The 24707-nt window shown below is 46.3% G+C and overlaps 1 protein-coding gene across 1 annotated transcript in view; it reads right to left on the reverse strand.

Moving 5' to 3' along the window:
- The window catches only part of CNGB1 (cyclic nucleotide gated channel subunit beta 1), a 1925718-nt gene that overhangs the window by 782648 nt on the left and 1118363 nt on the right, over positions 1-24707 (reverse strand). Inside the window, exon 23 of the mRNA XM_069217388.1 lies at positions 5861-5957. Coding sequence (XP_069073489.1) covers positions 5861-5957 — 97 coding nt within the window. The remainder of the gene's footprint in view (positions 1-5860; positions 5958-24707) is intronic.

Consider the following 24707-nt stretch of genomic DNA (forward strand, 5'->3'; position numbering starts at 1 on the left):
TTGTGTATGAATAGCGCTAACACCATCTGTTCCCTGCCTAGGATGCCAGCGATGCAGTGTAAACAGCAGAGTGTATGAGCTTGAAAGAACGCGAATCATATGAATCACATAACTATGTCTATGGAGCGAATATACCAGTAAAAATGCAATTTTCTAGAAACGCAATACTCCTCTGGAACTTCTGTGAAGAATGTATGATTCATTTTTCATAATTATCAAATTAACGTCAGCTGCGGCACTACAATTCTCTGAAAACCAAGCTCCATGGAAAATAAACTGCAACAGCCAAGATATTGTTAGCAGAGATTGAACCTATTTCCATCTAAAGCACAGTTTAGTTTGGTGAAACGCTGATTAAAATACCCCCCAGCAAAGCCACTCCAGGGGAAAAACTTTGGCCATAGCTGACAAAACAAATTGTGTGTTCGGTAAAACATCAGTATGGGATCATTCTTTTGGAAATGGACCATGATTTGGTACTGAGTAGAATGTATTCAAATGACCATTTGCACAATCTCTAATTGACAGCGTCAAGAGTGAATGAATTAACACTCACACCCCTGAGATAATCAGCTGCCTGCAGCCTCTGCGTTCTGTTCTGTACAAGGCATCGCACACAAGTCTTGGATTTAAGAATTCTTTGTTCAATGGAAATAAACAAATGTTACAGCGCAGGCCTTCCGAAATGTCATCTACTCAACTGTCACATCTTATGTAATGTTCTTCCAAATTTTTACATGGTGCGTGTTTTTTCCGATTAGATGAGAATGTAATTGTTATTTTTTCATTTACACACAATACAATCTCGAATAAAACGCTACTGGGTGGTGGGTGGGTGTCTACACAGATGTGCGAGTATCCCTTAATTCTCCTAATTATAATAATACTTACCTGATTTTCCTAAATTCGACAAGGAACTTCAGGCAAACACGTCGGATGTGGGCGCCATCGAATGTGCGCACTTTAATAAGCATGACCTGCCAAACACTGCTGTCTTCTGAACTGCCGCGCGCCTAAGAAGCGAAGGCTCTGATAACGTAATCACGCTGGGTGAAACCATGCTCCAGAGGCAAGACGTTGACAGGTGGGGCTTATGTAACTCCGCCACATGAAATGCCAAATGAGTTACTCGCTGCAAAATACTTTTTACCTTGTCGTAAGAGGTAATTTATAAACTGTGCACATAAATCTTTTAAATTGTTCCTATCATGTTTCCAAAAAGCGTGCGGCGCCCCTGGCAGCTTCCAACGGCGCACCGGGGTGCCACGGCGCACAGTTTGGGAACCACTGGGTTAGACTCTTGATGGGTTCACTCAGCATTTCTTCAATCAATCAATCAGCATTTATAAAGCGCAGCTTATCACCCGGGGGGTCTCAAGGCACTAGCTGGGTGGTGCGGGTCAGTCAAAGAGCCAGTTCTTGAGGTATTTCCTGAACTGAGCCAGCGAGGGTACCTGCCTAAGGTGGAGCAGCATCATGTTCCAGGCCTGCGCAGTGTGGTAGGAGAAGGAGCTTCCTCTGTCCGTGTTCTTCCTGTTTCTGGAATTGGTGGCGAGGGCCAGTTGAGCAGAGCGGAGTTGCCTGGACAGTGGGTAGAAGGAGAGGCGGGGATTGAGGCAGGCAGGTCCGATGTGAAGGGCCTTGTATGCATGTGTCAGGAGCTTGAAAGTGATGCTTTTGTTGACAGGGACCTAGTGCAAGTCTCTCAGGTGGGCGGAGATGTGGTTGTGGTGGGGGATGTCCCGAATCAGTCTGGCCACGGTGTTCTGTATTCTCTGAAGTCTAGTTTGAAGTTTCTTGTTGATTCCGGCATAAAGAGCGTTGCCATAGTAGAGTTTACTGATGCCGGATGAGTGGGTGACTGTCCTTCTTGCGTCGATGTGTATCTACTTGAAGATTTTCTGGAGTAGGTGGAGTGTGTGGGAGCATGCAAATGAGATGGTGTTGACTTGGTGGGTCATAGAAGGTGACAAATCGAGAATGATATGGAGGTAGGGTGCTTGGTCAGTAGGAGAGGGGGCAGTTCCGAGGGCGCCAGGCCACCAGGAGTCGTCCCAAGCAGTAGTGGTGGGGCCCAGGATGAGGATCTCCGTCTTGTTCGAGTTGAGTTTGAGGCAGCTGTCTCTCATCCAGTCAATGACTGCCTTCATTCCGTTGTGAAAGTTCTCTTTGGCAGTTGATTACTGTTGGTCAGGAGAGAATGAGCTGAATTTCGTCGGCGTATGAGACGATGTTGAGCCCCTGGTGTCTAACGATTTTGGTGAGTGGGGTCATGTAGAAGTTGAAGAGTGTGGGGCTCAGGGAGGAACCCTGGGGCACTCCGCATCTGGTTTCTGACAGCATCGAGGAGAAGGGTGGGAGCCTGACTCTCTAGGTTTGGTTGATGAGGAAGGACTGGATTCACTCCAGGGCTTTGCGTGGATGCCGGCATCGTGTAGTCTGGTGTACAAAATGGTGTTAGAGACGGTGTCAAAGGCAGCGGAGAGGTCAAGGAGGATGAGGGCTGCTGTCTTGCCGCGGTCCAGTAGATAGCGGATGTCATCCGTGGCTGCTAGGAGTGTGATTTCAGTGCTGTCGTTGCTCCTGAATCCAGACTGGGAGGTTTCGAGGATGTGGTAGGTCTCGATGAAGTCGGTGAGCTGTGTGTTGATTGCTTTCTCAATTACCTTGGGTAGAAAAGGGAGCAGTGAGATCGGCCTATAGTTTTTCAGATCCATTGAGTCTGCGGAGTGCTTCGTCAGTAGAGTATTTATCTCTGCATGTTTCCAGCTGTCAGGCAAGGTGGCGGTCTCAATGAACCAGTTGATGGTGCGGCATATTTCGGGAGCAATGGTGGTGCTGGCTTGATTAAAGAAATGGTGGGGGCGTGGGTCCGAGGGTGCCCCATAGTTGATGGTGTTCATGAGCTTCAGGGTGCCTTCTGTGGTAAGAAGGGTCTAGTGGTTCATGACTGGTTTGTGGCTGAGGTCCGGGGTGGTGCTGGTGGGCGGCCCTTTGCTTGCTAATCCCTCGTAGATGTCTTGTATCATCCGGGGGAAGAAGGTGGTGAGGTTATTGCAGAGGTCCTGGGAGGGTGGAATGTCGGTGGAGTCCATGCCAGGTTTTGTGAATTCCTCAACTATGGTGAAGAGTTCCTTGCTCTTGTGTGCATTGGTTTTGATTCTCTCCTGAAAGGCCGATTTCCTAGCTGCTCTGAGTCGGTGATGTGTATTGATGGCGTCCTTGAAAGCTTTGTGGTCTGTTGGGCTTTTACTGCTTCTCCACTTTCTCTCAAGAAGTCTGCATGCGCTCTTGGATTCCTGGAGGTCATGGGAGAACCAGTTGGGTCTATTGTGGTGTTGACTGCAGGCAGGTTTCCTTAAAGGGGCTAGGTTGGCGCAGTCGGTGAACCATTGGTGGAGGTTGTGGGTCAAAGCATTTGTGTCTGTGGTGGGGAGTGGCTGAGAACGGTCTGTGACTCTGGTCCAGTTCCTGCAAGGGGGGTGGTGTGCATGGTGCGGTCTAACTGTCTTGGTGAAGGTGAAGTGGACGTAGTGGATATCGTTCCAGTGATGTTCGGAGGTGTGTGAGAAGGCGATGTGGTTTCTGGCAGAGAATATGGGGTTGAGGGTGTGTCCTGCTTAGTGCATAGGGAGGTTGACCAGTTGCTTGCTTCAGAGGGTGGCAAGGTTGTCCACAAGGGTTGAGGTGTTTGGGTCGGTGTGGTTGTTGAGGTGGAAGTTGAGGTCGCCGAGGAGTATGTAGTCTGATGAGGTGAGGGCATGGGGAGCAATGAAATCAGCCAGGGATTTGCAGAAGGGTGGGCGGGGTCCAGGGGGTCTGTAGATGAGGGTGTCACAGAAGGTGGTGTGTGGATTCGTCTGGATCTGAAAGTGCAGGCGTTCGTCGAAGGAGGTCTGAACATCGACACTGGTCGCGAGATGGAGTGAGGTAAAGGTGACACCTCCTCTTGGTCGGTTGATGCGATCTTGATGTATGATTTTGTAGCCGTCTGGGATGGCAGTGGCAATGTCCGGTGCAGAGGAGGTGGAGATCCAGGTCTCGGTGAAGAAGGCGACGTTGCAGGCAGCGGAGTCAAGGAGGTCCCAAACTTCTATTGCGTGCTTGATGAGGGAGCCGGCGTTGAGTAGTGTGCATCTGAGGTAACCGGGAGGTCCAGCAGAGGGGGGGGGGGTTTAATGTATGTGGGCAGGTGAAGCTGCAGTTGCAGCAGGTGAACGGGCTGAGTGTCCTTGGGCAAGGTGCAATGGCAGGCGACGGAGCCTCCGGAGTTGAGGGCATGCAGGTTGCTTGTATGGTAACAATGGATGGTGCGGGAACCAGGGTCTGTGGCGCTGGGCATAGTCAGGGCATGGACGGGCACAGACAGGCTTGCCTTTGGCGCCCCCACACACTGAGTGGTGGCGCAGCGGCTGCCATTAAGAACGGGAGGGAGGGGTCGCTCAGCTGGGAGGTGGGGGGGAACACGCGTGGGAGGGGTGGGGCCGCAGGGGAGTGTGGGGATTGCGGAGGGTGGCAACAAATGGGCAAAACTATGGAGAGAGAGTGGAAAGAGGCACAAAAAAGGAAGTACTGTAAAAAGAAAGGCAAAAAAGCAAAAGTGAAAATAGAGAAAGGCAAAAAGGCAGAAGGCAAGAGACAGACAGAAGGCCACCACTGGTCACCGGGGATCATGCGCAGGCAGGTGCCTGCGGGTGGAGCAGGTTCTCGAACACCTCAGTGCCAGGCATGCTCAGATGACGAAGGCAGCAGCAGCAACAGGTGGTGCTGCGTGAGGGAGGGGGTCTCACGCTCACCAGAGGTCAGTAAAGACTTAACCCTTCAGCGCGCAACAGCCGCCATTAAGAAGGGAAGGGAGGAGTCATTCATCTGGGAGGTGGGAGGACAGGAAGCACAGCATTGGGAGGGGGAGCAGGGGCAGAGAGGCAGAGGAGCGCGTGGATGACAGAGGGCAACAAGAAAGGAGAGAAACTATGGAGAGAGAGTGGAAAGAGGCACAAACAGGAAGTAAAGTAAAAAGAAAGGCACAAACACATAAGTGAAAATAGCTAAAGGCAAAAAGAAAGAAGACAGCAGACTGGCCACCAGGGATGAGGTGCAGGCGGGAGCCTGTAGGAGGAAGGCCTTGAACACCTCAGAGCCAGGCTGGCTCAGAGGACTAAGGCAGCAGCAGTAATAGCTGGTGCTGTGCGGGGGAGCGGGTCTCATGCTGACCAGGGGTCAGTGAAGAGTTGGCCCTTCACCGCACAGCAGCCGCCATTAAGAAGGGGAGGGAGGTGGGAGGGGTCACTCAGCTTGGAGGTGGGAGGGCGGGAAACACAGCCCAGAGAGGGAGTTGAGCCACAGAGGCAGCAGCTGCAGAAGAGCACGGGGATCACTGAGGGCGGCAAGAATAGGGAAAAACTATGGAGAGAGAGTGGAAAGAGGCACAAAAAAGGAAGTAAAGTAAAAAGAAAGGCAAAAAAGCAAAAGTGATAATAGAAAAAGGCAAAAAGGCAGAAGGCAGCAGACAGAAGGCCACCATTGGTCACCTGAGATGAGGTCCAGGTGGGTACCTGCCGATGGAGGAGGACCTCGAACACCTGAGAGCCAAACAGGCCCAGAGGACGAAAGAAGCAGCAGCAACAGGTGGTGCTGCCCGGGGAGCAGGTCTGACGCTGACCAAGGGTCGGAGGTGTTTGAGGCCCTCTTCCATCTGCGGTTGATAAAAACATCTGTTATTTTCAGACAGCGCCAACACACCCCTGCTGGGGTAAATACGTACCTTACAAATACACTTTATGTTACGTGACACCACCACAGTCACTGTGGGTGACCATGAGGAAACTAACATTATATGATGAGCAACGACTACTCTCACCTCAGCAAAGCTGTCTGTCTGAAAGGTTGTTTGGATGTCCCCTTCAAGGTTTGGAGCAGATGTGTCAAAGTAAATTGTGGGCTCCTCCTCCAGAGTTCTGCAACAAAAAATAAATAAGAGAGAGTTATTATTAAATGTAATTGACAGAGGGATTGAATCTGTGAAGCCTATCCATGTATCATACTTCACACTTTTTAAAAATCTTATTTGCTTGAAACAAATCTAGCCGCTTCCTAGTGATTTTCGACAAGAAGAGGAAGGGATTCTCTGCAATTATTTATCATTTCTATAAATCAAATAAGAATTACAGTCCCGCAGCAGATAATTTACATACACAATCTTTTTTAATTACTTCAGCAAGATGTAAAAGGCCCTTATTCAAGACACACGCAAGCATGGGGAAGTGACAAAGGTGAAAAAGATAACAAACTTCAAGCCTCCAGAGTGACATGAATGGTTAACTAAGGAAGCATCAACTTCTGAGAGGAAGACTTCTTCAATGACTAAATATGAACTTCTAAGCAATGATCCCCACCCTTGCTGTTCTATGTGCATATCCATAACATATTCATACTCTCACAATATAATGTGGTGCTAAATTATTATCAGCCTTACCCCCTTCCCACCCATCTAGTCCAATCCTAGGAGGTCCAGTGAATGTCAGTACTAAGAGACAAGTTGCCTAAGAGCACACAGGGAGATCAAACATCTCATTGGTTTTTAAACAGTGATTCCTCATAGAGAATGAAAGACAGTTAATACATAACATGGAGAGCATAAATGCAAGGCTAACCTTAGAACATTTATTTAACACAGCTTCAAGCATATAAACATATATGCATACACACAAAAACTCCTTTAGTGAGCCATGACCCCGCCTATGTATATCGCATAGCAATTCACTGAAAAACACAAAGGTTACAGGGACGTTATACCCATAAAAAAAAATAGAAATTCAGCAGTTATAGTTATATTTATAACAATTATACTTATGTTAAGAAACTGTAACTCATTGCCCCAAGTTACGTTGAGGCACGAATCATAGTTCCTTCAGATAAGTATAACTAATATTGCTGAATTTCTATGGTTTTGTATGGGTAAAACATCAACCTAACTATAAAGTTCCTGTAACCTTTGTTTTTTTCAGTGATTTTCTATTTTTCTTTTAAAGCACGTGTTAATATTTCTGTCAGGTTGCGACCAGCCAATCAGGGCCTTGTTTTTCCCTTGATTTCGAGAAGGATCTGCCGATGTGCTTAAAAAAAAATTGGGCAATTTTATGCCCATGTGGGGTGGGGGGGTGCATGTGTGTGTGTGTGTGTGTGTGTATGTGTGTGTGTGTGTGTGTATATATATATATATATATATATATATATATATATATATATATATATATATATATATATATATCAAAAACAAAGTTGTCCTCATGTGAAAGCGCACTCCCAACAGGTTATATAAACGGGAAGAAAAAGCAAAGCCAGCAACTCACAGTGAATTCTTTAAGCAGTTTCATTATTCCAGGCCTGAAGTTATAAAATCATCTCTGGACACGTGTTTCAAGGTCAATCCTTTCTTCAGCAGAGAAAAATATAAAAGTGTTTCACCCTCGTAGGTGCAGCCAGTGCTGGAGGTGTTCCAGGCATTTCTTTCTTACTGAAAAGACCGGCATGGCTTCAGCTTGTCTAATTACAGGCATCCAGCAGTTTGGACTACAGTCATGTTCAAAGGTCCTATGGGAATTAATATGGGAAACACAGCTTTTATGACCCCTCCTTTTTTCTCAGCCCCCACTTGATGGATCATGCTGAAACTTTTCCAAACTGTGCCAAAGATATAGGCAAGTCTGGTGACCGCAGTAGGTAACTATATATATATATATATATATATATATATATATATATATATAAATATTAGAAAAGTCATTGTTAGGTTTTAGGCTGGGTATGGGTATTTGTGTGATAAGTGTTTTTTTTAGGGTTTTAGGTGGGTATGGGTTTTTGGGTGGCAAGGGATTTTTTAGGGTTTAGGGTAGGTATGAATTTTTGGGTCGCAAGGGTATTTTTAGGGTTTAGGGTGGGTATGGGTTTTTGGGTGGTAAGATGGTTTTAGGATGGGTACGGGAGGTGGCTGCATTAACATATAGTAATTAAAATTACTTTGTGGTGAAAAAATAGAAATTCACAGAAAAAACAAAGGTTACATCAACATTATAGTTAGGAAATAGAATTTTGAAAAACAGAAATTAGGGGGCATGAGTTATAGTTACCTTAGGGCATTTGTTATAGTTACTTGAAATAACTGTAATAGCTGAATTTCTGTGGTTGCCACTGGGCGGTTACAGTTAGGATTGTGTTTCCAAAGGAAATGCATTTTTTGTGGTGCTAATAACTTTGGCGTCGTTTGACAAATCTCTGCAAAACTTTCCAGAAAAGTGCTCTTTTGTGCCTAGTTTGCGCATGGAAAGTTTCGGAGTGATCCATCAAGTAGGGCTGAGAAAAAAGGGGGTCTCAAATCATGTTTTCCACATTCCCATATAACTTTAGACACAGCTACAGCCTAAACTGCAAAACTGATTTACACCAGATTTGGCAGAAAGCTAGATCTAGGTCCAGAAAGAGTGCTTTTTGTGTTTCGGGTGTAGATCCATGAATTTTTTGTTTGAAAAATGAATACTCAAAAACTGTGTATGTCTAGAGTCGTGAAACTCTACGGATCCTGCCAGATCTCAAACTGAGATCTGATTGGCTGCCACCACCTCAACCAGGAACTGGTAGCAGCCATCTTAAGACTCAGTACTCGGTCTGAGTCCCCAAAAAAAATGAAAAAAGAAAGACACAAGGGGACAGAGTAGGAATACCCTGAACCCCGAGGCCTGGTGTTGGGGCCCCAGAAGCACCCCGCCTGGGCTCAATTTTTTTAATTTTTTTAAATGTTGTCCCTAATTCACAGTGGATCCGCAAATCTGTGGCAAAATAAATAAATAAAAAAAACAAGCCCAGTCTCCCACGTACAGTTGAAGCTGTACTGTTACAGTAGTGATTAAATGTATGCATTTGTGGCAGGGCTTACAGTTGTACATTATTATGAGGTTCTGCTTACTTTTCCAAAAATATTACATTCTAGTCTTTAAAGAAGGTGCTGAAAATTATTCTTTGAATTGCACTTGAATTAATCTAGGTGACTGATGCAAGCACTATGTTTCAAATCTCTGACGCCTGATCTGTCCGAAGCTTACTTGTGCCAGGCAAGCACCCTGACACTATGGGCGCTACGGGGTAACAATGAGGTTTCGGTGTATACACCAATCCATACCATTTATATGCATCTATTTAAAAGACAGCGCAAGCTACCAGTACATTCTGCAGGCTTGATGACCAAGAATCAGCATTAACATGCATGGAACATAAATCCTACATTTCATAAACGCCAGTTGTGGTATCCGCACATGTATGTGATGAAAGGTGTTTTAATTGTCTTGCAAGCAAAAGCGAAATGATCCGCATAAGAATATAAACACCGGTGAGAAGTGAGGAATTAAATCAAAACAGAATAGGAAAATATTTTTACAACCTGGTGTTTCTATCAGGAGCTTTAAGAGTGACAAAAATATATAGAAATACTTTTGCGTATTTAAAAAAAAAAAACGAATAATGAGCGAAGCGGTGAATAAAAAGTGAAGGAGACTATGCGCTCCTAATTCGTAAAGTGATCTCTTTGTGTTAAGGTGACAACATTTGTATTAGTAACTTTTTCAGAGACCTGAATGAGAGATTAATAAAATACCCCTCACAGCATCATAGCAGCTGACTCTTCCAATTCGGATTTCCCATCCTAAGGAACCTCACTGTACTGAGCCTGAAGCGCTGGATCCGTACAGCTTTGTCTCTGCACTACACTTTCTGTACGTTTCAGGAATGCGCTGCTGCTCAGGGGAACGCGGTATGTCTGCGCCATTCCCGCTGCGCGATAATACACTGGACCATGAAGGGCAGCTGCATGAATGTCAGTTCTATGTCAGGATCGGTGGCTCCGATTATGCTTCTCTTTCTATGCTTTAATTTTTCAGCAGCCAATCAAAACAAAGTTTATAAACGATAATACTTTCCATGAGCACGTACACATCACATGACCAACCATAGAGCCCTATCCCTACATATTCCTCATGGGACAAAGCCTCCTCTTTCTTTGCTGCTCCGCCGGCAGGTAACTATCTCATCCTCTTTAATATAATAAGTGTTTGTCAAGCCTTTTAATGAGTTTAATTTATTACTCGCGTGTGCGACGCTTAGTGATCTAACGAGTCTTTGGGGAGCGTTTACCCTCCCTGCGAGGAGCACTCGCCACCTTGCTGTTTTCCTTTGTGGAGCCGGAGAGAGCGAGGACAAGTGTTACCATTAATGCACTGTCCTCTTTTTATTTCTAGTGCCCTGGGCCTTGCACGCATGCGCGCTCTGCTGACTTCTGTCGGCAAAGCTCCCCTGAGAGCATAGGAACACGGGAGAAACGTGTGTTCCAGTTTCAGGCCCCGTAGCTGTCTAGCTCTCTACCTTCGCCCGTCTGGGAGCATTTCTGGGCTGTAATAATCATAATTTAGGCTTTGCCTAGCAAGATTAATATTTCTATATTGATATAAAATTGGCAAAGGCAGTTCCTCCTCCACTCTTTTTTCTTTGGGTTGTACACCCTTAGCCTTGTTTTATTTTTCCTTGGATTAATGAAAACCTGCCTTGGGAACCTTTGTTCAGCTTTGCCTCCCCACTTCACTTTGAAGTTATTTGTTAGCAGAAACTCTCTGCTCCCTGAAGATCACTGCTCTTGCTACTTTTGTGCACTCCTCCATTATGGCTGGTTATAAGGAGGATTCTAGGGAAGGTGCTTACTTTGAAGACTCTATTGGGACTTCGAACAAGACTTAGTCTATGCTCTTGACGCTGGGGTGCGCCACACAGTCAATGTGGCCTTGGCTCAGGCTATCCAGCCTATTATGCATTACTGATTATTCTTTGCTGAACAACAGGGTTGGATCTCTACTACTGCAACTCACAGCTATCATGACCTGTCTTTTCCTCAAGCGCCTATCAGTTCAAATTCAGATGCTAACCCCTATATGGCTGACTTCGAACAATTGGTACAGTCCTTGGCTAAGGACCACAACTATTCCTCTTCCCAGTCAGTCCCAACCAGGGAAAGTGCTAAGGGTGATTCAGATTCAGATTCTTCTTCACAGAGTCCTGAAAAGGAAACTGATTCCCAACCCCAACATTCACCCCCAGTAAACAGAAGTTTAAATCTTGACACTCGCAACTAGCCTTGCAACCTCTGAAAGTTCTCACTTTGGAGCCAGAAGATATTATACACCCTAAATCATCCTCCTGGGCCTCTCCTTCGGAAGTGGCATATTATGTGCAAGCCCATATTTGTCATAGTTTTGACAAAGATGTTCGATCTCGGCTGAGATCGGAATGCCCCAGACCTGATTTTTCTTCCAAAGTCACTGAGACACTCAAGATAGACCAGACTCTGGTGACCTATCTGAAGAAATTTCCCAAGGACCCTAAGAAGGGCATTGACCGTGCTTGGCGCTGTTAACAAGACAAGCTCTTGGATGTCTCTGGCCCTCTCACAAAAATGTTAGAGTTAGGCTTTCCATCCAAGGAATCTGGTACTCCAATTTATCCCGAAATCCTAGTGGGATGGGCTCAGTGAGCTTTGTGTTTCTGGGGAACACCAATTGCACCATCTCTAGTAAAAGGCGTTGTCCCATTCTGATCAAAATGGACCCAAAGTTAATGGACTTGGCTTCTTCAGAATCTGGGCAGTTGTCTCAAAGATTACTCTTTGGAGCACATTTTCTTAAGGAGTTATCCAAATCTGCTGCCACTCATGCAAACCTGAATAAGGCACAGAGGTCCATTAAAAAGGTTCTTCGCCCCTTTTTACCAGGGCCGGGCACTTTAGAGGGCGAGCCTTTGTCCACAACTACTACAAGGTTTTCCCAGAGGCTATTATCATCAATCCAGAGGGGGTTACCAAGATTCCTCCTCCACCTTCTACCCCTCCCGGCTCATGTGGGTGGAAACCATTTCCGAAGAGGGAAATCCAGCGGCTCTCAAGCCTCCTACCAGGACGGCAGTTCTACAAGTGAGCCTAATTTCTGTTTCAGAGGTGGTTTTGGGGGCAGGAAGGCATTGTTTATGCACAATTACCAAAAGATCACTCAAGACTACTGGATCCTGGAGGCAATTCAGAGTTTCAAATTGGAATTTTACGATTCCCCAGTACAGAGTGCTGTCCCTCCAGAGATGTTTTTTTCCCTACAAGATCAGGATCTTATCTCCTCCGAAGTTTCAGATCTTCTTGCCAAAGGGGCCATAGTGGAAACCTCTCCACACCCTCGTGGTTTCCTCAGTCCCATCTTACTAGTGGAGAAGATGGGTGGTGGGTCCCATTTGGTTTTGAATCTAAAGGATTCAATGGCTGTATCATTTATCACCATTTCAAGATTTTGGGCATCGAATTGTTAAGAGATATCCTTCGAGAAAAGGATTGGATGGTCTGCATAGACCCAAAAGATGCTTACTTGACCATTCCGATTTTTCCTCCTCATCAGAGGTTCCTGCAATTTCTTTGGCAGGGCCGCTGTTACGAGTAAAAGGTTCTCCCCTTCAGCCTATTATCGGCCCCTTCACAAAGGTGATTTGTCCTATAGCGGAATTGCTTTGAGTCAGGGGTGTTCATCTGATAATCTATCTAGACAACATCATCATCATGGCCCAATGCCCCATTCTAATCTTGATTCGCCTAGAGTGGGCAATTTCTCTTCTTCAGGACTTGGGCTTCATTTTCATCAGTCAGAAGTCCATTTTGATGTATTTCATGCGGATTCTGTTCTAGCCCAATTGCTTCTTCCCCCTCTCAAGATCCGCAACATAAAGAGGGAGCCGAGATCGAAGTTGTCCAGACAGACTGTATCTGTGAGATGCATTGCCCGTATGGTGAGCCTGCTTTCATCCTCGATTCAAGTTATTTTCCCAGGTCCTCTCCATTTTTGGGCACTTCAACCTCTGAAGATCTCCCATCTTCAGAAAGGTCTCAGCTATTCAACCCTCATTCCCTTATCCTCGGAGGCCAAGACCAAGATCCACTGGTGGCTAACACACATGGATGCCTGGAATGGCAGAGAGATCTTTGTCTCGCCCTCTGAGATTGGGATTGAATCCGATGCCAGCCGTTGTCATTGGAGGGCCAGATGTGGCCCAATATCCACGGGGGGCTGTTGGTCCAGAGCGGAACTGGACTCCCTATCAACTGCTTGGAACTCTTGGCGGTCTCTTTTGCGAACCTCACCCTTTCCCCAGAGAAGTCGAACTGTTGCTTCCTTCTTCGGATGGACAACATCTCCGCAGTACGGTCTGTCAACAGATTGGGAGAGATGAAGTCTTGCCTCTTCACTGAGATTGCCAAGAACTTCTGGCATTTTTGCCTCCAGCATCCGATTTCTGTGATGGCGGAATATCTCCCAGGCCAGAACAACATAGTGGCGGATTGGCAGTCTCGCCATCTTCGGGACTTCAGATATTGGAGGCATGACCCGAAAATCTTTCCTTTGTTCCAATGCATTTGGGGCCCCTTAACGATAGATCTCTTTGCATCTCGGCTCAACCGGCATCTGAAACAGTTTTTCAGCTGTCATCTGGATCTAGAGGCTCTGGCGACCAATGCTTTTCTAAAGGACTGGTCTCAATTCCTGGGGTATGCATTTCCTCTGTTCATGAGGATCCCCAGGGTTCTAGCTCAATCTTGTCATCAGAGAGCATTGTTGGTTCTACTGACCCCCCCCTCTAGAAGGCTCAGGCTTGGTTTCCAGTGGTTCTGGAGATGAGTTGCTGTCCTCCAGCCCTTCTCCCGCACCACCGGAATCTGCTTCTTGACCCCTTGGGTCTTCCTCATCTTCTGGTGCAATTGCACTCTCTGTCCCTTGTGGCGTGGAGAATTTCAGGGAACGATGGTCTCTCCCAAGACTTCTGCGCATGTCTAATGACTTCATTGTCCAGGCCTGGTCATCTAGCACACACAAGCAGTACACTTCCATGTGGAAGCGTTGGTGTAATTGGTGCGGTGAACGGGGTGCTGACCATCTTCAGCAGATTGTTCTTTGATTCTAATTTTTTTATCTTCATTGGCAGCCTCAGGTATGGCCTATGGATCTGTTAATAATTACAGGTCAGCCATTTCTGCGGGCAATTTGCCTATTGATGACAAGCCTGTGTGCAAACTCCTTATTGTGTGCAAACTGGTACAGGAAATTTGTTTTTCCAGTCCCCCTCAGCCGCAATATGTTTCCCTGTGGGATGTACGTATAGTCTTACGTTTCTGGGACTCCTGGCTGACCAATAGATATCTTTCTAGGAAGCAGCTTTCTAATAAGGTTACTATGCTGTTGTGTCTGATATCTTGTCAGCTGTTTTCTGACATAAGGGCCTTGGATCTGTCAGCTAGAGTTTTTTCTCCTGATGGGGTAACCTGTGCTATATTTCGCCATACCAAATGTAATACTAGGTCAGTTTACTATCCCAGTTTTCAAGATAATTCCAATTATGTGTGGTGCAAAGTTTTAAAAAAGTATGAGGTGAGTACTGCTGAATTTCAATCTGACCTGGGTGGTCAGTTGCTGATTTCTTTACAGAAACCTTTTCGCCCAGTCTCCTCAGCCTTGTTGGCCAGATGGATGCGGTGGCTTCTGAGTGAGGCAGGTATTGATACATTTCAGTTTGGGCTCATTCTGCGAGGGGTGCTATTGCGTCTAAGGCCTTTTCTTTAGGCTTTCATCTTCAAGACATTTTGGAGGCAGCTGATTGGTCATCTGAATCACTTTTTAAACTTTTTACTATGAGCCTATTTTGGATATTGCTTCTGTGGTTTTTGATCAGCTTTAAACTAGCATAATCAGAGCCTTCGGTTCTGACAGAGAATAAAAATGTTCTAGCATTCGCATCAATAATTTTTCAGTCCTATTAAGGACACGGAGGCAAGGATTATCCCACCCTATTGTATGCCCTTTTCAAAAGGTGTTTTGTGAATTATATCATATAATATATATTTTTTTCTCTATATTGTTGAATTTAATGTTCCTTTTTAACCCTCCCTGATGAAGTTATATTGAGGGTTTGAAGTGTTCAGACCAGAGTTTACTGCTAGGTTTATTTTTTCTTCATAGGAAATGAAGATAAGTGATCCCGGGTTTTACTGGATGTCTCTGGCATTCCTGCCTCTACTACCTTCAGAACTCGCTGTTCCTCGTCAGAGCCCTTTTGGATCTTTTGCACTAGCTTGGATCTTCTGCACGCCCGTTGGAGTTCCTGTGTGGTTTGCAGCTATCCTGTCATTTTTTTTTTTGGTTGAGACTGTTTACCCGTTAGATGGACTTAAGCAAAGAAAGAGGAGTCGTTATGTCTCATGAGGATTATCTAGGGCTCTATGATTGGTCATGTGAGGTGTATGTGGTCATGAAAAGTATTATTGTTTATAAACTTTGAAAAATTATTGACGCAAATGCTAGAAAAATGTTTATTCACCGAAATAACGGAGGTAGCAAAAGTGACATCCAATGCCATTTGACCTTTACGTTCACTCACACATACACACACACTGTCGCTCCCATAAACACCCTCTCACCTACAAACATGCAAGCAACATACATTTAAAAGCAGTTTTTACTCACCTCAGCTGCCAGGGATGGTCATATTCCAGCTACCCATTTTTATGGGTGAGCGCAAAGCGCTCCGTCCCATTCTGTAATCTTTCTTTGGGCTAACAACCACGCCCTTGTCAAGTCAGTCACTTACATTGGTTCCTGGGCTTGCCTTTTAAAATCCGCTTGTTTACATTTGTGAAAGGCATGCATACGTTAATGCCTTTTCCGGTGTTTAGCCCACCTACACAGCAACAGTAAACTACTAAAAAACATACAAGGCTCGATGTTTTCCACATGGTGTCCTGACTACTTTATCTGTTTATTTTCCACGCAGTGCGATCGCACTGCATTTTACATAGTGCGATCGGGCTGTGTTTTTTTTTCTTTACAACGCTAATAGCTCTAACACGAGCAAATGCGAGACCCGTTGCTTTGAAAATGCTTTTTAGCACTAGCTGTGGCAAAGGACCGCCCCCGCAGGGGGCATCAGGGGCCGGCGCATTAACCCCTGCCGGGGACCCGGAAATTATATTTCAAAGCCGCCTCAGCGGCAAACCAACAAAGGACATCCGGCATTCCGCCTCAAGGGAGAGAGAGGAGCCCCCGAGGACGTCTGGCCAATGGGGATACAGCAAGAACAAGGAAAAGTGCAAACCTGCCCCAATGGGATGGGGAGACACCGCCCCGCCCTCAGTTTGGAGGGCAGACTAAAAGGATTCTGCTGCCCAGGCATAAATCACTTTGTGGGCCACGAGGGACAGCGCGCGGGATCGCGAAAGGAGCGAAGAAAAAGGATGAAAGTGACGAGGAGAACCAGCGGCGCAGCAAGAAGCAGATAATAGTGAAGGTAAGGAATGGCGGTGGGGGGAGGGGGGCTGTAAGAGGGGGACTACGCAAGGGCGAGGACTTTCGGTATCGGCCGGTGCCTAATTCCTGCAGGGCCGGAGCAGAGCCAGCCCCTGCCACTCGCCGGCCTGCTCGCACATGTGGGGAGTGCCCGGCGTGCCCGACGGTCTCTCCCTGCGATCCCCCCCTTTAAGTTACTGAAGTAGTTCAGTAAACAGCGCCCAGGTGAGAGGCTGCTCTGTTTACATTCCCCCCCAGCAGTAAGCAGCGCCCAGGGGTGAGGCGGCTTTGTTTTCATTACCCGCACCTCCAAATTAGCGCTTGTCCGCTCTGCAGCCTCTGGCTCAGTGTCACTTCCCTTTTTGCTTGGCCCCTCCGGACACCGAGCCATGTTTATCACAGTGCGCAACTCGCGTCCCTCGTTGATCGGACTCTGCGTGTACGAGCTGTGGTGGGTGCAGCTCCTCCCGCCCCCGCGACAAAACTCCTCTGTCTCCACATTTGTGGTTCCCTGTTCTTAAAGTCAGACTGTCTGAAAAATATAAGAAGGTACAAACTGGTGTTTAAAAAAAAAAAAGAATTACTTTTTCGCGTCCCTCATTGACCGGACTCTGCAGACTTAGAAGTAAACCCCAGACGGAAGCTACTGGTGGCGCGATAGTAATACCACTCACAAAAGACGTCGTACAAGTTACAATTATTTGTTGCCGTGTTTGTCACAGGATATCATTCCAGTGAATGTTTCGTATGTTTTATCACCATCTTTGTTCGGTCTATATATTAAAAAAAAAAAAAAAAAAAAATAGACCCCGCTTTCCCTAGGGCTGCCACGTTGCGGTCGTGTACAAAATGGATGTAGCATATTTAAAAGTCTAGTGGTAATCTTGCTTCCTACAAGGATCTTTGTTTACCCTTTAGTAGCGTTTGTTATAATTTTGCATCATGGCCGAGAGTTCTAAAGGTGCTGGGGTTGTTATACAAGGTGTCCACGGATAGTCATCGGTTGAATAAAAATTTTGCTTGAGATTATTTTGGGCAGATATTCACCTGCATCTCCGTGTCTACGAGGGAGTTGCAGATATATATAATATAGGGAGGAAATATTGTGGGGACCGCTCATGTGGCGGTCGTTACAAAATGGCGGTTTTTGTGAACGGGCCTCTTATGAGGGAGTACTGCCTGTTGCTACTTAAAGTTCTGTAGAGCGGAGATGTATGATAGGACGTCTTTACTAACCTTCAAGGACAACACTGTATCAGCGCGTGTGTTGCACAAAGTGGCGTTGTCTTCTTTCTCAAACCCTAATTTCTCAGATGGGTCTTGGTGTTTCTGTGTATTTTACAGTAGTCACCGGAGAGCGAAAGAGTGCCTTGGAATTTGAACACCAAGTATTTATGCAGGCTGAAATCTTTGGCATGGTTAAAAAAAAAAAAAAAAAAGGCGCATTTTATTAAGTAAACGTACTTTGCGGTGGAAGAAACCTTGAGTAAGCGCAAGCAAAATTAAATGTTATTTGGCTTAAATAGGCTCCCAAACTCGAAGAGCTGGCATGTATGCATGGAGTGCGCTCAAAGCATTGTCAGTTTTATAACATTTGTATGACCGTAGTAAAATAAAGTTAAACCCATGGTAAAATCGAAATCATCTATAAGGTTATTTGTGAGTGCGCTCAAAGCAGTGGCAGTTTTATAACATTTGTATGACCGTAATAAAATAAAGTTAAAGCCAGGGTAAAATCGAAATCATCTATAAGGTTATTTGTGCCAAGTACATGCGTGAGCTGCCGTTAGAACAGGTAAATTAACGTGCATTACTGCTCGCATGGGAGCATGAAAATTGAGAGCTCTGTACGATGGTTCTCCTTCACTGCGGGTCAGTAGGGTGCTGGCCTTATGGCAGGTTGGGGAAAGATAGGACTACATGACTCCCTCTGCGGAATCGGATCATAATTTTGGCGAGACAAAGTTCACAGGGTTTAACACCAGCCAAGAGTGATTTACAAACCTCTTGGATGTGTAACAAAACACGGCGTCCTCTTTTTGTATGTCCGGTTGTCTAGCAATCCTGTAGACACAGCATGAACGTTAAACGCACTCAGGTCACGCACACGACGCTGAGCTATTTGTGCTTCTCCCGCAAAGGGGGGGAGAGAGCCACGCACGCCACTCTGTGATCCTAGCTGGCATTCCCTTGTGCCTTTTGACAAATATTAAATGCGTTAGGCAGAAAGTAAGTGCTGCCCCCCCAAGATAAGGGCTGGGGCTCCGGACCAGAAACAAGAGACACAAGTTAAGTATCGGGTGGCGGGGGCTTTGCGCGCAGCGAGACTGGCCAATAAAATCACGCAAAAAAAAAAAAAAAGCTCCATTGAATGAACCGGGGACCATGTTGATATTATGATTGGAATATTTCTGTGTGCGGTCCAATGCAAAGGCCCCTGGTCAGGAAATCATATACAATTTAATATTCAGAACGATTTGATTGCAGTTGTAATTAAAAAAAACACAAGCAAAATTTAACATGGCGAATGCATTAACAGTGCACAGATATGGTGTAACAAAATATGCAGCGGGTTCATTGTTCGACCTCGCACCAAAAAAAAAACAAAAAAAACACACAAGCGACATTTTACAGGGTGAATTCATTAATGGGGCACAGCTATGATGTAACAAAATAGGCAGCGGGTTCATTATTTGGCCTCGCATAGAGTTGAAGTTTTGCAATTTTTTTAAAAAAAAATAGACATCAGAGTGAGGCCTCTCAGCATGCCAGAGGTAGAATGGGAGATTTGAGAAAAAATAAAAAATAAAAAAATACTTGGTTTTTGGTAGGAAGTCCCCAGCTGCGTATTGTCCACGGGACAGCCCCTCAAACGGTGATGCGAGGGTCAATAGGAAAAACCCAAAACTTCTGAGGCATCACTCATAGACGAGGATTATTCAAGGGTACAATGACATGCAGAAGGAATAAGGAAATCGGGCGTAACTTTTTCGGGTCACGAAAGGCAGATAAAACTCACACAACTAAAACATGTAGAATCCAAGAGGCTTAACAGCCGGCACAACACCCCGTGAACTAGCGCAGATCAATTTGGATTGTAATAAGGGTCTGTAGGAAAGTACCATCTTGCCTGGCATGTTACCCCCATATTTCACTGTATATATGTTGTTTTAGTTGTATGTGACACTGGGACCCTGCCAGCCAGGGCCCCAGTCCTCATAAGTGTGCCCTGTATGTGTTACCTGTGTGATGACTAACTATCTCACTGAGGCTCTGCTAACCAGAACCCCAGTGGTTATGCTCTCTCATTTCTTTCTAAATTGTCACTAACAGGCTAGTGACCAATTTCACCAATTTACATTGGCATACTGGAACACCCTTATAATTCCCTAGTATATGGTACTGAGGTACCCAGGGTATTGGGGTTCCAGGAGATCCCTATGGGTTGCAGCATTTCTTTTGCCACCCATAGGGAGCTCTGACAATTCTTACACAGGCCTGCCACTGCAGCCTGAGTGAAATAACGTCCATGTTATTTCACAGCCATTAACCACTGCACTTAAGTAACTTATAAGTCACCTATATGTCTAACCTTTACCTGGTAAAGGTTTTGTGCTAAGTTACTTAGTGTGTGGGCACCCTGGCACTAGCCAAGGTGCCCCCACATTGTTCAGGGCAAATTCCCCGGACTTTGGGAGTGCGGGGACACCATTACACGTGTGCACTATACATATGTCACTACATATGTATAGCGTCACAATGGTAACTCCGAACATGGCCATGTAACATGTCTAAGATCATGGAATTGTCACCCCAATGCCATTCTGGCATTGGGGAGACAATTCCACGATCCCCCGAGTCTCTAGCACAGACCCGGATACTGCCAAACTACCTTTCCCGGGGTTTCACTGCAGCTGCTGCTGCTGCCAACCCCTCAGACAGGTTTCTGCCCTCCTGGGGTCCAGCTAGGCTTGGCCCAGGAAGGCAGAACAAAGGACTTCCTCAGAGAGAGGGTGTTACACCCTCTCCCTTTGGAAAAAGGTGTCAGGGCTGGGGAGGAGTAGCCTCCCCCAGCCTCTGGAAATGCTTTGATGGGCACAGATGGTGCCCATCTCTGCATAAGCCAGTCTACACCGGTTCAGGGATCCCCCAGCCCTGCTCTGGCGCAAAACTGGACAAAGGAAAGGGGAGTGACCACTCCCCTGACCTGCACCTCCCCTGGGAGGGGCCCAGAGCTCCTCCAGTGTGCTCCAGACCTCTGCCATCTTGGAAACAGAGGTGCTGCTAGCACACTGGACTGCTCTGAGTGGCCAGTGCCAGCAGGTGACGTCAGAGACTCCTTCTGATAGGCTCTTACCTGTGTTGCTAGCCTATCCTCCTTCCTAAGTAGCCAAACCTCCTTTTCTGGCTATTTAGGGTCTCTGCTTTGGGGAATTCTTTAGATAACGAATGCAAGAGCATCTCTCTCTTCAACTTCTGCCAAGGAATCGACCGCTGACTGCTCTGGACGCCTGCAAAACCGCAACAAAGTAGCAAAGACAACTACTGCAACCTTGTATCGCTGATCCAGCCGCCTTCTCGACTGTTTTCCTGGTGGTGCATGCTGTGGGGGTAGTCTGCCTCCTCTCTGCACTAGAAGCTCCGGATAAATCTCCCGTGGGTCGACGGAATCTTCCCCCTGCAACCTCAGGCACCAAAAGACTGCATCACCGGTCCTCTGGGTCCCCTCTCAGCACGACGAGCGTGGTCCCTGGAACTCAGCAACTCTGTCCAAGTGACTCCCACAGTCCAGTGACTCTTCAGTCCAAGTTTGGTGGAGGTAAGTCCTTGCCTCCCCACGCTAGACTGCATTGCTGGGAACCGCGTGATTTGCAGCTGCTCCGGCTCCTGTGCACTCTTCCAGGATTTCCTTTTTGCACAGCCAAGCCTGGGTCCCGACACTCTAACCTGCAGTGCACAACCTCCTGAGTTGTCCTCTGGTGTTGTGGGACCTTCTTTTGTGACTTCAGGTGAGCTCCGGTTCACTCCTCTTTGTAGTGCCTGTTCCGGCACTTCTGCGGGTGCTGCTTGCTTCTGAGTGGGCTCCTTGTCTTGCTGGGCGCCCCCTCTGTCTCCTCACGCAATTGGCGACATCCTGGTCCCTCCTGGGCCACAGCAGCATCCAAAAACCCTAACAGCGAACCTTGCAGCTAGCAAGGCTTGTTTGCGGTCTTTCTGCACGGAAACACCTCTGCAAGCTTCTTCGCGACGTGGGACATCCATCCTCCAAAGGGGAAGTTCCTAGTCCTCTTCGTTCTTGCAGAATCCACAGCTTCTACCATCCGGTGGCAGCTTCTTTGCACCCTCAGCTGGCATTTCTTGGGCATCTGCCCACTCACGACTTGAGTATGACTCTTGGACTTGGTCCCCTTGTTCCACAGGTACTGTCGTCTGGAAATCCATCGTTGTTGCATTGCTGAATTCCCCTATCACGACTTCTGTGCTCTCTGGGGAACTTAGGTGCACTTTGCACCCACTTTTCAGGGTCTTGGGGTGGGCTATTTTTCTAACCCTCACTGTTTTCTTACAGTCCCAGCAACCCTCTACAAGCTCACATAGGTTTGGGGTCCAGTCGTGGTTCGCATTCCACTTTTGGAGTATATGGTTTGTGTAGCCCCTATACCTATGTGCTCTCATTGCAATCTATTGTGACTGTACATTGCTTGCATTGCTTTCTATTGCTATTACTGCATATTTTTGGTATTGTGTACATATATCTTGTGTATATTTGCTATCCTCATACTGAGGGTACTCACTGAGATACTTTTGGCATATTGTCATAAAAATAAAGTACCTTTATTTTTAGTATATCTGTGTATTGTGTTTTCTTATGATATTGTGCATATGACACCAGTGGTACAGCAGGAGCTTTACACGTCTCCTAGTTCAGCCTAAGCTGCTCTGCTAAGCTACCCTTTTCTATCAGCCTAAGCTGCTAGACACCTCTTCTACACTAATAAGGGATAACTGGACCTGGTGCAGAGTGTAAGTACCCCTTGGTACCACTACAAACCAGGCCAGCCTCCTACATTGGTTGTGCAGCGGTGGGATAAGTACTTGCAACTACTTACCACTTTGTCATTTTGTACTTTTCATAAGAGAAAAATATACAAAACAAGTTCAGTGTATGTACACCTAACCAAAAAGTTTTGCTTTTCTTCTCTTACTCTATTGCTAAGTGCTGAAAAGTACCTCTAAACTTTCAAAAAGTTTCTTAAAAGTTGAAAAAGTTTTTTTTTCCTGTTCCTTAAAAAGTTCTGAAACCTTTTCTTTCTTTTACTGTCCCTTAAACCTTTTTCTATCATGTCTGGTACAGGTCAAACTCTGGATCTCACCAGCACTGCTTATGACCACCTTAGCTGGAAAGGTGCAAGGAGTCTCTGCATTGATAGAGGTTTAGGGGTAGGGAAGAATCCCTCTAGAGAATTGTTGGTTAATATGCTCATTGAACATGATAAGGCCATAGCTGGCACATCAGGTGACAGATTAGCTGATGGTTCACACTCTGATTCTGGGGTAGCCCCAGCAAAAGTGTTAGATGGGAACCATCCCAACCTGCCCCTTAGCAGGCCACCTAGCAGGGCTGGTACTAATGTGAGCTCTCATCACAGTAGGGATGTCACTCCTTTAGGCCAGGTTGTTAGGGTGCCATCTGTTAGGGACAGGTCTCCCTCTGTCCATTCACACCATTCTTCTGTGTCTAGGCATGCCCAACCCACCCACCCTGATGACAGAGTGTTAGAAAGGGAACTCAATAGATTGAGAGTGGAAGAGTCCAGGCTGAAGCTTAAAAAGCAACAGCTGTATCTAGACAGGGAAGCATTTGACTTAGAAAAAGAAAGGCAGAGGTTGGGGTTTGGACCCCATGGTGGCAGCAGCAGTATTACAGATAGTAATCCTGTAAAAGAGCATGATTCTAGGAATCTGCACAAGATAGTTCCCCCTTACAAGGAGGGGGATGACATTAACAAGTGGTTTTCTGCACTTGAGAGGGCCTGTGTTGTACAGGGGGTCCCTCAAAGGCAGTGGGCTGCTATCCTATGGCTATCTTTCAGTGGAAAGGGTAGGGATAGGCTCCTTACTGTGAAGGAAAGTGATGCCAATCATTTTACAGTTCTTAAGAATGCACTCCTAGATGGTTATGGCTTAACCACTGAACAGTACAGGATCAAGTTCAGAGAAACCAAAAAGGAGTCTTCACAAGACTGGGTATATTTTGTTGACCATTCAGTGAAGGCCTTGGAGGGGTGGTTACATGGCAGTAAAGTTTCTGACTATGAAAGCCTGTATAACTTAATCCTGAGAGAGAATATTCCTAATAACTGTGTGTCTGATTTGTTGCACCAATATCTAGTGGACTCAGATCTGACCTCTCCCCAAGAATTGGGAAAGAAGGCAGACAAATGGGTCAGAACAAGAGTGAACAGAATAGTTCATACAGGGGGTGACAAGGATGGCAAGAAGAAGGATGGTAAGTCTTCAGACAAGGGTGGGGACAAATCTAAAAATGAGTCTTCATCAGGCCCACAAAAACACTCTGGTGGGGGTGGTGGGTCCAAATCCTCTTCTAATCAAGTAAAGAAACCATGGTGCTATTTATGTTAAGTAAAAGGCCATTGGACAACTGATGCCAGTTGTCCAAAGAAAAGCACCAAGCCTCCAACCACTACAACCCCTGCTGCTACACCTAGTGCCCCTAGTAATAGCAGTGGTGGTGGGAGCAAACCTACTAATAGCCAATCCAAGGGAGTAGCTGGGCTCACTTTTGATAATTTAGTTGGGGTTGGTCTTGTTAGGGAGACCACAGAGGCTGTGTTAGTCTCTGAAGGTGCCATTGATTTGTCCACCTTGGTTGCTTGTCCCCTTAATATGGATAAGTACAAGCAACTTCCCCTAATAAATGGTGTTGAGGTTCAGGCCTACAGGGACACAGGTGCCAGTGTTACAATGGTAAGAGAGAAACTGGTCCACCCTGAACAACACCTACTTGGTCACCAGTACCAAGTGGCTGATGCTCATAACAACACTCTTAGCCACCTCATGGCTGTTGTGAATCTCAACTGGGGGGGGGGGTTACTGGTCCAAAGAAAGTTGTGGTTGCCTCAGATTTACCTGTAGACTGTCTACTAGGGAACGATTTAGAGACATCAGCTTGGGCAGAAGTGGAGTTGGAGGCTCATGCAGCAATGCTGTGCATTCCTGGGCATATTTTTGCTTTGACCAGGGCTCATGCCAAAAAGCAAAAAGGACAGGGTGACTTGGATC

This window comes from Pleurodeles waltl, chromosome 12, assembly GCF_031143425.1.
Source record: "Pleurodeles waltl isolate 20211129_DDA chromosome 12, aPleWal1.hap1.20221129, whole genome shotgun sequence".
NCBI lineage: Eukaryota > Metazoa > Chordata > Amphibia > Caudata > Salamandridae > Pleurodeles > Pleurodeles waltl.